The 14,835-nt window shown below is 48.5% G+C and overlaps 1 protein-coding gene across 1 annotated transcript in view; it reads right to left on the reverse strand.

Moving 5' to 3' along the window:
* The window catches only part of LOC119397247 (hepatocyte growth factor receptor-like), a 101,114-nt gene that overhangs the window by 56,879 nt on the left and 29,400 nt on the right, over window positions 1-14,835 (reverse strand). The window contains exons 5-6 of the mRNA XM_049416503.1: window positions 12,658-12,806; window positions 6,931-7,069 (exon numbers count right to left, since the gene is read on the reverse strand). Coding sequence (XP_049272460.1) covers window positions 6,931-7,069; window positions 12,658-12,806 — 288 coding nt within the window. The remainder of the gene's footprint in view (window positions 1-6,930; window positions 7,070-12,657; window positions 12,807-14,835) is intronic.

The following is a 14,835-nucleotide window of genomic DNA, read 5'->3' on the forward strand; positions in this document are numbered from 1 at the left end:
AGTCCCTGATAAACAGCCGATAGTAACCACAGAGGCCCAAGAAACTACGCACCTGCTTGCGGTTCGATGGAGCCCTCGTATCCTCAACGGCGCGGATATTTTCAGGGTCGGGGCGGATAGTACATCCGTCAATGATATGTCCAAGGTAGCGGATACTACTACAGCCAACGTGGCATTTGCTCGGCTGCAGACGCAGCCCTGCATTTTCTACAGCCTCGATAATTTGTTGCACGTCTCGCAGGTGTTCTTCCGCTGTTCTTGAAAACACCACAATATCGTCCAAATAAGCGAGACATATTTTCCAGAGCTGGCTCGCCAGTACTTTGTTTATCGTGCGCTGAAACGTTGCGGGCGCGTTGCACAAGCCAAATGGTACGACGTTAAATTCGTACAAGCCAGATCCTGCCGCAAAGCCAGTTTTCTCTTTGTCCCGCTCCCGAATGGGGATCTGCCAATACCCCGAGGCCAAATCCAGGGTCGTGAAGAATCTGGATCCCAATAACCTATCCATGATGTCATCCATACGCGGCAGAGGGTGTACATCCTTTTTTGTGACAAAGTTTAGTCTGCGGAAACCGACGCAGAATCTCCATGACCCGTCGCGTTTGCGTACCAATACTACCGGCGATGACCATGCACTTGTAGAAGCACGGATAACACCCTTTTCTAGCATCTCTGAAACCTGGTCTTCAGTGACTTGGCGTTCAACAGGCGAGCTGCGATAAGGGTTCTGCCGAACTGGCTGAGACGTTCCAATGTCGATACTGTGCTCAGCCACGTCTGTTCGTCCGATCGGACCTGTAGCCCTTGAAAAAATGTGGTCGTATTGCTTCAGTAAGGCTTGGAATTGTCGAGCTTCTTCTTGTGACAAATCTCGTCCCAATTGTACTTCGTTACTCGGACCCATGTTGCTGTAGGAAAGAGATGCGCACAGGACTGTTTTGACAATTGGCGTCGCCGTTCCGAGGGCTGCACCCTTTGGCATGGCCAAGGGTGTGTCGTCTGGGTTGGCAATCCCAGCGTAGCCGATCCGGTCACGAACAATATTCAAAGTGCGAGCCACTACGGGGCAGTGTGTCTCTCGTTCCTGAGCCAAAGGTTCCACTAAATAGGGCCCATCTGCAGCGATCCGGACGGCGATGATGGCTTCGGACTTGGGAGGAATACGTAGCTCGTCTAGGCAGTGCACGGCCGCCGTGTCCGGAGGGTTAGTTGGTGTGTCTTCCTCAAGGGATTGATTTATCTCTTGGCCTTGTAGTACCAGTTTGCTCCTTGGAAAGTCTAGAACAAGGTTCCCCGCACGGCAAAATGGTAGGCCGCACAATAAGTCATGCGGGAAACCTGAACGTACCTCAAAAGTAGCCCTCACCTTCACTTGCCCGCCAATATGTACATCCAGTTCAGTTTCCCCGCACGAGTCCACAACCTCTCCACTCACCGATCTTACGCGTATTCTAGTAGGCCCCACAACACTGCCGAAGCTCAATGCCAGCGCCTCGGACACCACGTTCACTGCAGCCCCTGTGTCAATAATCGCACTGATGTTGTACCCGTTAATCGTGGCCGGAAGGGTGATTAGTTGCGTCTGGTGGAAGATCGCGTAAACGGGAGTCCATTGTTGTTCGCCGGGTCGGACACCATGACCCGGGCCTACTAGTTTCCCGGATGGTCATGAGTTTGTGGCGGAGCGATTGGCTCATTACACTGCCTTGCGATGTGTCCGGATCGATTGCAGCGAAAACAGATGACTTGCCCGTTCGTGTTTCTTGAAGTACGACGAGGGAAGGGCCGGCGATGTTGCTGCCCGAGCCGGTCGACTGCTGCTGTCAAGGCACGTAGTGTTTCCTGCATTGCACTGAGAGCTGCCACCGTGCTCTTGTCGGATGTTTCCTGGCGGGTCGGAGCGTACAGCACAGTAGATGGCTCGTTCAGCATCCCGACACTGTCAACCCGCGAACTCGTGTCCTGAACTGTGAGCGGGAACGTGTCCGTGTATCGCCCCGCCAATGGATGCGTCGGCATTGCCATAAGGGCGTGTCTTGCCATCGCTCCAACGTGAGTCAGTCTCTGCAAATATTGCAGAAATTCTTGGGATGTATCTGGGTTTGTTATGGCCACTCGCTCTATCATCTCGGGTCTTAGCCCTCTCAGAAGATGGCGAAGTTTCTCCGACTCCGGCATCTCGGGGTTCACGCGGGCACAGAGCTGCAGGATGCCCGAGACATATTCCTGGGGCGTCTGCCCGAGCTGCTGCTATCGTTGTTGCAGCTGTATGTTTGCCCATTCTCGAACATGGTCTCCCGAAAAATTTTCCTTCAGCGCCGTTCGCCAGTCCTCCCATGTTTTTAGTCTGTTTTCTCGTAGGGCCGTCACATACCACCGTCGCGCAACGTCTTCCGGCGCGAACACCAGGTTGTCGGCCTTCTCCGCATCGGTCCATGCCAGCGCTAGGCCGTAGCGCTCGTACAGGTGTAGCCAGTCACTTAGATCTTCGTCGCCTTTTCCCCGGAATACGGTGCGAACGGCCGCCGGTTCATGGTGTTCGCCTCTACTCGTTCGTTATCGTCGGGGTCAAGCTGCACTGTACGGCTGCGTAACTCTTTCTCTGGCATCTGTTACTGCTTAGCGGCGTTGTTCTTTTCGCATAGCTGAAACAGGCAATTGAAGCGCACGTGGAGATTCCGCTTTTTTTTCTTCGCCCTCATACCGCACGCGGAACTCGCAGCAAAGTTTGTCTTTTACCGCTTTCCTGCGCTCTCTGCGCGTCTGGACTCCTTCTTTTTCCATTGCGTTACATTACCCCGCACCTCCACCACTTGTTACGTCATTTATTTATTTGGGGTCGCAGAAGGTTTGGCAATGGATCGAGCGGTCGGTGACGCGGGGTTAGAGACAGGCGTAGGTCCCGCAACTAGGTTGTTCGTGCTCCGGCGAGACTACGGAGCTCGGCCTGGCGGGTAATGCCTCAGCCGGGCTACCTTCGTCCCCAAGAACGACACATACTCAGGTGGTCACACGTAGATTATCGTGGACGGACCTCTCGGGCATGGTGACCCTCGACTACGTTGCTCTGCTCGGCTGTGACTGCTCGCGTAGACCTGTCTGGTGGGTAGTGCCTCGACTGATCTGCTGAGAGCGATCGTCCCCAATTGCCCCGAGGCCGGCCTCCGCTCCCCTTTTTAAAGGGGTCCCTCTTTGGGGGAAAGGGGGAGGCGAAGGTCATCCACCCGCTCTGTCGTCGCTCGTTGCTACTCCACAGTGCCATCTTTCGAGGGTCCGTGCAAATCTTTATTTTCCAAGTCCCGCGCAACAAGATCTCAACAGCGCGCTTCTTTCTACGTGGATTTGGCCTCGCGTGGAACACAACGTTCACATAAGGAATACACCATGCCGCACGAACGCCGAAAATATATATAAAAGAGTTGGAATGGGTGAAGCTAAGGGTTGGCAGTCCAGTCAGGGCTACAGAGCCGATCCACGCCGTTTGGATAGTTACGCTACGCCGCTGAAAGTAGTCCCACAAAACTGATTTGCTGAGTGTAACCTGAGCATTTCAGAAATGTTGTTCTTATTTTTAGCCTCAAATTGATACTGCCACAAAATTATTAGTGAAATTATGTGAGAAAGAGCATTATTTTACAGCGAAAGCTGTTATGAGATCATTTCACCGGCCGTTTTTGGCGCCGTAGTTGTCCGCCGCCGCCGCCGGTGTCCCTAACCAGTATCGATCGAAATAAGAAAAAAAAACGAAATAAGAAAAAAATTCCAGGATGGAACGAGGCTCGAACCTGGGCCCTCTGCGTGGGAGCCCAGTATTTAACCTCTGAGCCATGCCGGTGCGTGAAACTGCTTTCCAAAAAGGTCCTATACAGGCTTCATCTCTGGAAGGAACCACATTAGCATATGCAATATAGCGTGGTAGAATAGCAAAATAAGCACCAAGCGTCGCACATCGCGAATTCTGTAACCAGGCGTCACACAATGCGAATTGCGCAACGAGTAGGTTGTTGAATTCTTCCAACCCATTACAAAGGGCTCTGCCATAATTCTTCATCGTCATCAGGCACAGCATCAACAAAGTGCGCATAATGCCTTACATGCGTTTAGCAGGTACCAACGCTCTCCGTAGAATGACGAAAAATGGCACAGTGCCTGCTCACCTACTTCTAAAAAATTACAATGATTTATAGCGTAGTGGGTTCCTCGCAAGTGCACTTGTATTGGTTGCCAAGGAAGCCCATAAGCGCATGATCCACTTCCTCGCAGTCTCAGTAAAATTAGAATGATTTATAGCGTAGTGGGTTCCTCGCAAGTGCACTTGGATTGGTTGGCAAGGAAGCCCATGAGCGCATGATCCATTTCCTCGGGGTCTCAGTAAAGTTATTCGCCCCTACCCCCCCCCCCCCCGTCTCTCTCCCACGTCAACGTATGTTATACAGCATGACGGGAGAGGGAAATAGCGAGCGGGCGTCACCCAATGCAAATTACATAACTGGTGGGCCGTTTAAAGCTTCCAACCCATTACAAATGGCTGAGCCATAATTCTTCATCGTCATCAGTCGTCGCGTCAACAAAGTGCACATAATGCCTTACAGACGTGTAGCTGGTGCCTCACTTCTCCGCAGAATGACGAATAATGGCTTAGTAGGTGCTTCCCAACTTCACAAAAATTGTGATTTATGGCGTAGTGGGTACCTTTCTAGTCTAGTTGTATTGTAGCCCCAAGAGAGCTTACAACGGGCTCTAGAAACGCCGCTCTTCCAGCTTTCGCTGTGACTGTGCTGCGGTTTCAGCGCAGGGCTGGCGTTTTTTTTAGCATTTCGGTTTTTTTGGCTGCGACATTCTACACTGGCGTCGCATAAGTTCCCTTCAGAAAAGAAAAAAGGACATAGCCAGGGGCGTCGCCACAAATTTTTTTCGGGGGGGGGGGGGGGTTGAACCATACTTTGCATGTTTGTGCGCGCGTTTGTATGTGTGCGTGTATATATACGCAAGCAAAACTGAAAAATTCCGGGGGGGGGGGGGGTGTGGTTGAACCCCCCCCTTGGCTACGCCCCTGGTCACATGGCCTCCTCGCTGACGTTGCCGTTTTCCTCCGGTAGCTTGCAACTTCAATCGCCGCATAGGCTTTTCAACCAAAAACTCTCAAAATAAACGATGCAAGTGGTCTGCAACGTGTATGCCCAAGTGAGACTGACGCAACCAGGACTCCGTCGTTTCGGCATTGCGCTCGGTTAGCCAGCTTACAGACGTAAGCGAGCGTACTATTGCACGGCTCAATGTGGAGGTTCTGAGTGGCGCCCTGGTTAGAGGCGATTGAAGCATAGGGAAAGAGTCACCAATATGCCTGCATGCTCAGTGGTAGTGGTTCAACGCACTCAACCAGGGATGACGGGCGGAAAGTCCTTCATCGAGAAATAGGGAGGCGCAGGTACTTTGTGGGAATAGGCGGGATTTTGCCACGCTACAATAATCGTTCACGGAGTCTTAGGGTTTCCACTTATTTAAGTAGCAGTCACTAGTACTGAGGCGGTGTGTGGTCAGTACTGTGGTTTGTCAGTCCCTCTAAACCACCTTGGTCAGGCCGCTCTTACTTCAATATTGTGCAAATAAAAGCTGCGTGTTCGGATCCGTAAGCAGCGCTTCACGATAATTCGTGCGTTGCAAAGACTGTACGGCCACTCGGCCTTTATCGAATGCACAACATTTCAATAATAAGTGGCGAAGGTCTGCGTGGTAGCGCAGCCCGCAGTGTGTGCACGTCACTGTCTCAATGTCGCGTTGTCGCCATTTTGCTAGAGAGTACGGTGTGTAGGCAGAATTTGCGAATACCTTATTGATGCATACCTCTTGAGAGCGCGAAAGGCCTGGGGACTTGCTCGAAGAGAAGACCAGTGAGGTAATCTGCGTAACACGTTGTTTACTAGCATTACGTAGGGACGTGCGCACATAGTGCAGTGGCTACCGAGGGAGCCGTTTGACTTAAGAACTCGTACGGGTTTAATCTGAGGGGTCGGGGCAGGGAAAGATTGGTCGACCCACCTGCGGAAGCCGTGTGCCGCCGTATTGTCCCCGGGCACACCCGTATGCCCCGGCGTCCAGATTATTTCTATCGGCCTATTGGTTTTTTCTTGCCTACGAAGGATGCTTTGAATAGTGGCAGCTGCAGCATCTTCCGAGGCTGGGCGAAATATTTCAGAGTAAGCTGCGTGCGAAACGGTAAGACACGAAGTGGTTTCTGTATTCTGTATGGAAGGCTTGCAGTCGTTCCCCATGTGAAAAAAAGAACTGTAGCAAATGCGTATCTGTCCAAAGATCTGTCACGCTTAAACTGAAACCGAAACCAGTTTATCGAGAACTACTTTGGCGCAGTAACGCAGAGCAGTTAGCTCCGCCCCCTCGTAGCTTTGGCTCCATTGCCACACAAAGTTGTCCCCCAGTATAAAGAAGGAATAGTGGGTTCAATGGCGTGGAACGCGTGACGCCGCCGATGTCTCCTTGGACACTAAGAAATGCAGCTGGGTACACGGACGCCGACGGGCGAGTGCCACCACCAGGCATCTATATCAAGATTTTAGTCACCTCCAGGTGTTTTTTGCATGGAACACTTGAGGGGTCTCAAGCGAAGATATTATACGATGCGGTGGGCATACCTATAATAGCAACGTAGGCTTAAAACAAGCTTAAATTAAGCAATGTTGCATGAAAATACGAAACATATGCATAAATTGCAAATGCTATCAGTGCCCATTATCTAAGATAATATGCAAGCAAAAAAGCACGAACAATGAGCTCATCAAAGCACGTTATGAAAAAAAGAAATAGAGACGAAATGCCACGAAGGCAAGAGACCTGGTAAGGCACTGATTAATGTAGTATGTAGGAGTGGGGGAGGTAAAGTATTTCTTAAATACAGAAACTATCACGTACCTTATATTCGAAGCCAGCAGTAATGACATGATGATCGAAGACATCGTACTTTCTGAACTCATTAGTGGCCACGTCATTTACGGATATGATGATGTCTACTGTTGAGTCGTTTTGTCCAGGTGGTGTTTTGCACGTAATACTGAAAAACAGAAAGAAAGAGAGAGGGAAATAAGAAAGTGGAAATGTAGAAAGGTTATCGAGACGGGGAAAAAACAATCAAACGTGAACAATCAATCGAAACAATCAAATGGGAACGAAATTAAAAAATTTGCCTGCGATAAGAGTACAACCTTCATATTGCGATTTACGCACCTAATTACGCACCGGCCGCATTTTAGTGGAACTAAAATAATAGGACACCATGGAGTGTACTTAGATTTAGGTCAACGTTAAAGGGGCCCTGCACCCAATTTCACCCGCGTAGTTTAACGCTGCGACGCGTTTCTTGTATCGTCCTGAGATGAATCCAAAAATAATTTTGGAGATAAACGCATGCAGACGCATACAGACATTCAAAATAGCAGCAGACGACAGAAAATGCATACCCGTTCGTATTTCGCTCACCCAGTGACGTGTCAGCCTGGTTTTGACTGCTTCCAATCAAAACGCGGCGTACATTTTGCTGGACCGGAGCACTGCAGCACGTGGTGGTCTCCCTGCCCGCAAGTGGGCGCCACACTTTCTGAGGTATTCGGTGCCGCACAATTAAGCAGAAGACTCTATGTTGACCAATGGCAGGTCAAAACGCGCCAGGAACTGCTGCGACTGGACTAACTTTGAACGCGAGTCCCCACAAGGAAGCGACGCGCCATGCGTTGTTACGTACGAAGGGAAGCCGCTAGAACTTCCATAGATGCCACCGACAGCGATGCCACACGAGGACGACAGCGACAAAGGGTCATGCAGGAACGCGGCTGGAATTCGGGGGAATGAGCAAAGCGCGCACACACTGTAAACCATTCGACAACGCTACCGGTGTCACAGTTGCACAAAAAACGAAACTGATGAACAAACTGGTGTCTTTTTCGCAGCTCTAACTAGTATTAAACAAATCACAATTTTTAAATTCTTCACTCTGAGTATATCGGAAGCATGCGCAATATATTCTTTCTTTTCAACCAATCCAAGTGAACAGAGTATGCTGAGCAATACCTTACTTCCGGCAGCAGGAACTGTTCATGTACGACGCTGCAGTCCATGCGGAAACCCCACTTCGGGAGCAAGTTAAAATATCAAACGCTTTTTTCTGGCCGATTTCACTGGTGCCGCCGCACTCATCGAGACCAATACCAAGCAAACGGCCGATAGGGCAGGCTTTAGAAAAAAAAAACTTGCGTAATTTGGAGCGAAGGGTCCCTTTGAAGAACACCGGATGGTCATAATCTACCCGAGTGCTTTCGCTACAGTGTGCCTCAGGATCATATCGCGCTTTTGGCAAGCAAAACCCCAGAATGTGTATTATCTCCTGAATTAGGCGTAGGATACTGCACAAATGGGGATACGTCGTTTTCTTTGGCATTTTTATGTGTCAAATTAAACCGAAACAACGCCCTGCTCAAACTGAATGCAAATCACCTAAGGAAAACGTCATTTGCCCATACACGAATGAGCAAATAACGTTTTTTCAGGGTGACTTCATCAGCATGAAAGTAGCATTCTTTCTTTATTAAAATAGCTACTCGAACATCAGAAAGATGACCACCAACTTCGAACAAGCAGCAATTATGATCCTTCGTCGTCGTCCCTAAAGGCGCTGCGCAAAGCGCCGACAGCGCCGCCTGTCGCCACGGCTCGGAAGCGTAGACGGGCTCAGGCGAGCTGTATTCCCGTGAGCGTCAAGGCTAGTGTTGTTGTTGCTGGGACAGTTGAGCTTTCTATCGCAACTTAACGCTTCTCTCAGCCTTCAGCGATGTCCCAAAAAAGCGCCGATTGAATCTCACAGATGCTGCAAGGAATCGCCATGCATGCTCAACCTGCCCAACCTATCGATCGCGCTGGCGTACGATTTTCGGCGCAGAATGTTTGCTGTGCGCTCGCCTCGGCTATCTGCATATCGGCTGAACAACCTGGCACCTGTGAGCCTCGAAGGCTTCGGACAGGACGTTCAGCCTCATTTTGAATGCCTCTTTACATGATTTCATGGTACTGGGAAATGCCCGAACTTTAAGCCCTGATGTCTGCCACGAATGCACATTCACTTTACACAAGTTGTGTAATGCGTGGGGTCGATACTGAAACCTTCAAGTGTTCTTTCTTTATTCTTGCTAGTGGTGCTAGCTACTTCTGTTTTTTTTTTTCTTTTGCACGAAACTGGTGAATGTATGTTCATGTTGCTTCATTGTGGTCTTGTATCTCCTCTGAAAGTGATTGCAATGAAGCACTTGGTTTACAGCAATATGTATGAGCACTCTTCGCATTCTCTTTCAAACTGTGAATATTGCAAATGTGTACTTTTAACTAATGGCTTGTTTCTTTTACTTTTCAGTAACCTTATGGACCTTTCAGAGAAGACGGGAGCCCCTGGGACCGCGCGAAGAACACCAAGATCTGGAGCCAGCACTTTCTGAATGGCGAAAGATCAAATTATCCAATAAACCCAACTGACGTAATTATTGCCAGAGTCCTATACGTGCCATTTTTCTCAAGTGCTGGTTTGGAAGTTTTACCCACGCTGACATTTCACGTGGCCGTACCCGTACAAACCATATAATCACCGACGCGACAGCGCTCCCTCAAAATTTATCATAAAACTCATGGCATGTAAACGAAGCTGTGTGTCCATAGAAAACGAAGGTTCACATGTCAATAAATGAAGCCATTAGCGGTCGGGACGTTATGAGGAAAGCGGCGTGTTTACGATGACCGCAACTTCGTAGGGAAGCTTGTTGATGCTCGTCTGTGCATGCCCTCCGAGGTTGCGCGCCGGATCTCAGAGGCCATGGTCTGTGGCAAACACTTGGCGCGTATGGTGACAATGTCGTCCCGTAAAGCTGTGAAATCGGACGCATGTCCACTATTGTAAGGTGCGGTTCCTTAGCTCACACTGTGCGCGCACAAGCGGGAAATCATGCGCACGCACATCACCTACGCTTGCAGTGAAAACAGGCGTCTCCACCACGAAGCCCTTCTGCAGTTCCAACGGCCGCCGCTACGCGGCTTTCGGTGGCGCCTGTATAGGTGGTGCGCAGCGCCCATAGTGCTCCTCTCGGTACTTCATTGAATGTGTTGCAGCCAAATTTACAACATGCCATGGCTGAAAGCAAATATCAGTAACTCCAAACAACAGAACCTGCAGGGAGTGGCCCTACTAAATAGATGGATGGATGCAAAACTTTATTGAAAGTCCGGAGGTGCGCGACTCAACGTGCAAGGGACTGCTCCCTTGTTGGGACAGTCCGGCCAAGCCCGACCGCCACATCGTGGTCCCTCTGGACAGCCCATAGTTGAGCCCCGTCATCGGGGCTCTTGATAGCAGATTGCCACTTGTCCTGATTGATTTGGCCCGTGCCTCGTAACGAGGGGCAACGCCAGAGCATGTGGTCTAGGCTAGGAAGTAATTGCAGCGCCTGCCTGAGCTACTGGGATAAGTGCCCTACCGAAAACATAATTCTTTTAAGAGCCTTCCTTTGCACCATCACAGCGAAAGCATGACTGAAACTACAGGGACACTACGCTTGCATTGACGCCAGGTGACGGAAATACGCAGCCATTTCATTGCATAGCATCGCTGTTTCTGTGCCTTAGCACAACAATAGAATAGATATTGCCTACCACCAAGGTCGCATGATATTCTACGCACTATGAAATTAAAGGTAAATTATAATTATTATTTTTGCGAAAATAATCATCGAAAAGAAAATACTCAGGGCATTTGACCAGTCTACTAAGCCGAACGTTTGCAAAGTGCCGACCGTTTGTAATGAATATGCTTGCCAGGACCTTTCTAACTGTCGTTCTCAAACTATGGAAGAGAGGATCACTGGTCCCAGAAAAGCGGAGTATATTTGCAGCTGAGGAGGACGAATCTTCTTTAAATGATTTTCAAAAATAGTGCATTTCGGGAGACATGTCCTTACTTAAGTATTTTGGGATTGCGTTTCACACTATATTCGACAATTAAATTTAGCAAACTTGTTAACCTAATGTGTTCCAATGCTATGGAAATTTTTAAAAATACTGACTGTCATACAAGCTGAGCAAAAAAAAAAAAAAAGACCTGGGAATAGGGCATTATTGAAGAATGCGCCATATTCGTGATTTTTTGCCTTATAGTAAGTGTTCCAATGCTGTAATATAAAAGGATTTTGTAAACTCACTCTATTCATAGTATGCCAAGAAAATTTTTAGCCCAACAGGTGTAATTGTTCTTTTTGTGTAGGATCACGTCAAAATGCTATTTTGGCGCAATTTGCTAAAAGCGGTTCTGGCTCAGGGGAGGACTTCCGAATTTTTTGACAAAGGCAAACATTTTTTTCGCGAAACTAAGATTGGTTTTGTTGTCCTGGGAACTCGGACAGCAAGGAGTATTTATTTCAGCTAAACTAAAGTTGTTCACCGGAAAAGCACCGGCGTTCTTTCTGAGCACACGCAAGCAATATATTCCATGAAATGAAGTTTCGACCGATCATGTATTGCATATCGTCTCAATTTATTTCATTTGAGTACCTTTCGCGCCATATTTAATCGCCCTCAGCTTCGTTGACTCATTAGTGTGTTTTTGCAAAACCAACGTTTTCTTTCAGGCATTCTTACCATGGACATAAGAAGGGTGCACCACCTTCTTCCGCACGTAATATCCATCACAAATCACCGGGTGTTCACCAATGCCTCAGCTAACATTGCATACTTAACAGTTTGTGTTTGCTCATTTTGCTACATTTATTATATTTTCTCGTGCGACCACTCCACTCTGTAATGCGTTTTGCGGTGAGGGTATATTAAATAAATAAATAAAACAGATAACAACTCACAGGGTCCCTTCAATCACATAAAACAACTCGAAGGCGAAAGCCATCTTCTTTTTCTTCTCATTCGATGTATTGATCCTGTCCCGCCACCCTTTGAAAGGTTTCTGCACCTAGCGTTTTTTCTGCACTGCCTCCAAGATCGGAGGCACCTCACCTGCTTTTGCATAGCCTCCGTGATCAGGCCACCTTTGACCAAGCTACGATGTCATGTGAGGACGTCTTCATGTGACGTTACGTCACGTGATGTCACAGTGACGTCTTAATGACAGCAGGAATGTTGGCGATCTGTGACGTCATCGTGACGTGATATGGTGATGTCATCGCGTGATGATGATTTTTGCATCACTCCTCCCCGACGCCGTGGGACGCCGACGTCGACGGTCAAATTTCGCATTTCATGAGGCATCTAAGGCTTTCGCCTTAAAATAATTATTAGGCGTGCCGTAGTGGGGGGATTATAGAGTAACCTTGACCATCTCAGACTTCTGAAAGTGCACGTCAGCCTAAGCACAACAGCGTTCTTGAATTTCGCTCAAATTAAAATTCAGCAACCATGCGCGGCAATCCAACTCGCCTCTCATGCATAGCAGAGCAATGTCATAAGCACACCACCGCGTATTGAAGTTCCATGCCATGGGAATATTTTCACCAGTGACGAAATGGTAATTGAGTCACGCGTCAAAAGATGAACATGAACTAATGAATCTTCTTAAGTCGAAGTGCGATTTTTTCTCAACATACGCCGATTAGGTACACTCACCGATCCTCCGACCACCCCTTATAGTCGCACAGTTGACCGCCAACGGTGACATTCATACTTTTGTCTTGGTTATAGGGAACGGAAGCGAAATTCTTGCCCCGAATATCCAGTAGGGTGCCTCCGGCAGTTGGACCTTTCTTCGGTAGCATCTGCATTAGAAAGAGAGAGAGAGCACTAAGACGTATCGTTTCAGCCATGACATATAGGGAACCCAAACTCAAGTTTACGGCACGACGACAGCGCCGCGCTGCGGCTCTGGAGAAAAGCTCTGGCAAAACTGGGGGCAGGCGCAGACGACTCGGCCTGTTTGTCAGCAGCGGGAGCACGCGCGCGCGCGGGTTGCTCAGTCGGTGCGGAAAACGGGCGCCGTGCCGACAGCTTGGTACGCTGAACCGAGAAGCTTGCTGTGCGAAGCTGCATTTCCCCGTTGGCAGAAGAGACCCCGCGGAAGTGGATCATCATCATCATCATCAGCCTGTCTACGCCCACTGCAGGGCAAAGGCCTCTCCCATGTTCCGCCAATCAACCCGGTCCTGTGCTTTCTGTTGACACGTTATACCTGCAAACTTCTTAATCTCATCTACCCACCTAATTTTCTGTCTTCCCCTCACGCGTTTGCCCTCTCTTGGAATCCAGTCAGTTACCCTTAATGACCACCGGTTATCCTGGCGACGTGCTATGTGGCCGGCCCATATCCATTTCTTCTTCTTAATTTCAACTATGATATCCTTAACCCCCGTTTGTTCCCTGACCCACTCTGCTCTCTTCCTGTCTCTTAAGGTTACACCTATCATTTTCCTTTCCATCGCTCGCTGCGTCGTCCTCAATTTAAGTTGAACCCCTCTTTGTAAGTCTCCAGGTTTCTGCTCCGTAGGTAAGTACCGGTAAGATGCAGCTGTTATATACCTTCCTCTTGAGGGATAGTGGTAGACTACCATTCATGATTTGATAATGCTTGCCGAATGAGCCCCATCCCATCCTTATTCTTCTAGTTATTTCACTCTCATGGTTCGGCTCCGCGGTTACTACCTGTCCTAAGTAGACGTACTCCTTTACAACTTCCAGCGTCTCGCCACCTATCGCGAAGCGCTGTTCTCTGCCAAGATTGTTCCACATTACTTTAGTTTTATGCATATTAATTTTCAGGACCTACTCTTCTACTTTCCGTATCCAGTTCAGTGATCATGAGCTGTAATTCGTCTCCCGCATTACTCATCAATGCAATGTCATCAGCGAAGCGCAGGTTACTGAGATACTCTCCATTAACTCTTATCCCTAATTCTTCCCAATCTAGGGCCCTGAAAACCTCCTGTAAACACGCGGTGAATAGCATTGGAGAGATCGTGTCTCCCTGTCGTACGCCCTTCTTTATTGGGATTCTGTCGCTTTCTTTATGAAGGACTATAGTGGCTGTGGATGCGCTGTAGAGTTTCTTCCATTATGTTTTATATAGGCTTCGTCGATGCCCTGATTCCGCAGTGCCTGCATGACTGCTGATGTCTCCACCGAATCAAATGCCTTCTCGTAATCTATGAAGGCTATGTATAGGGGTTGGTTGTATTCCGCGCATTTCTCTATCACCTGATTGATAGTATGAATATGGTCTATTGTTGAGAAGCCTGTACGAAATCCTGCCTGGTCCCTTGGTTGATTAAACTCTAATGTCATATTAATTCTGTTAGCAATTACTTTTGTGAATAGCTTGTAGACAACGGACAGTAAGCTGATGGGCCTGTAATTTTTCAGGTCCTTGACGTCCCCTTTCTTATGGAATCAAGATGATGTTGGCATTCTTCCAAGATTCTGGTATCCTCCCTGTCGAGAGACACTTCGTATACAGGGTGGCCAGTTTCTCTAACATAATCTCTCCACCGTCTTTCAACAGGTCTGATGTTACCTGATCCTCACCAGCGGCTTTGCCTCTTTGCATTCCCTTTAGGGCTTTCTTTACTTCTCCTGTTAATACTGGTGGGATGTCAGATTCCTTCTGGGATATTACTGCTTCTTACGTTATCATCCTGACTGTCTCGGCTGCTGTACAGATCTCTGTAGAACTCTTCCGCTATCTGAACTATTCTATCCGTATTGGTTGTGACCTTGCCATCCTTGTCCCTTAACGCATACATCTGATTTTTGCCTATGCACAGTTTTGTCTTCGTAGCTTTGAGGCTTCTTCCG

This window comes from Rhipicephalus sanguineus, chromosome 6 (assembly GCF_013339695.2).
Source record: "Rhipicephalus sanguineus isolate Rsan-2018 chromosome 6, BIME_Rsan_1.4, whole genome shotgun sequence".
Taxonomy (NCBI): domain Eukaryota; kingdom Metazoa; phylum Arthropoda; class Arachnida; order Ixodida; family Ixodidae; genus Rhipicephalus; species Rhipicephalus sanguineus.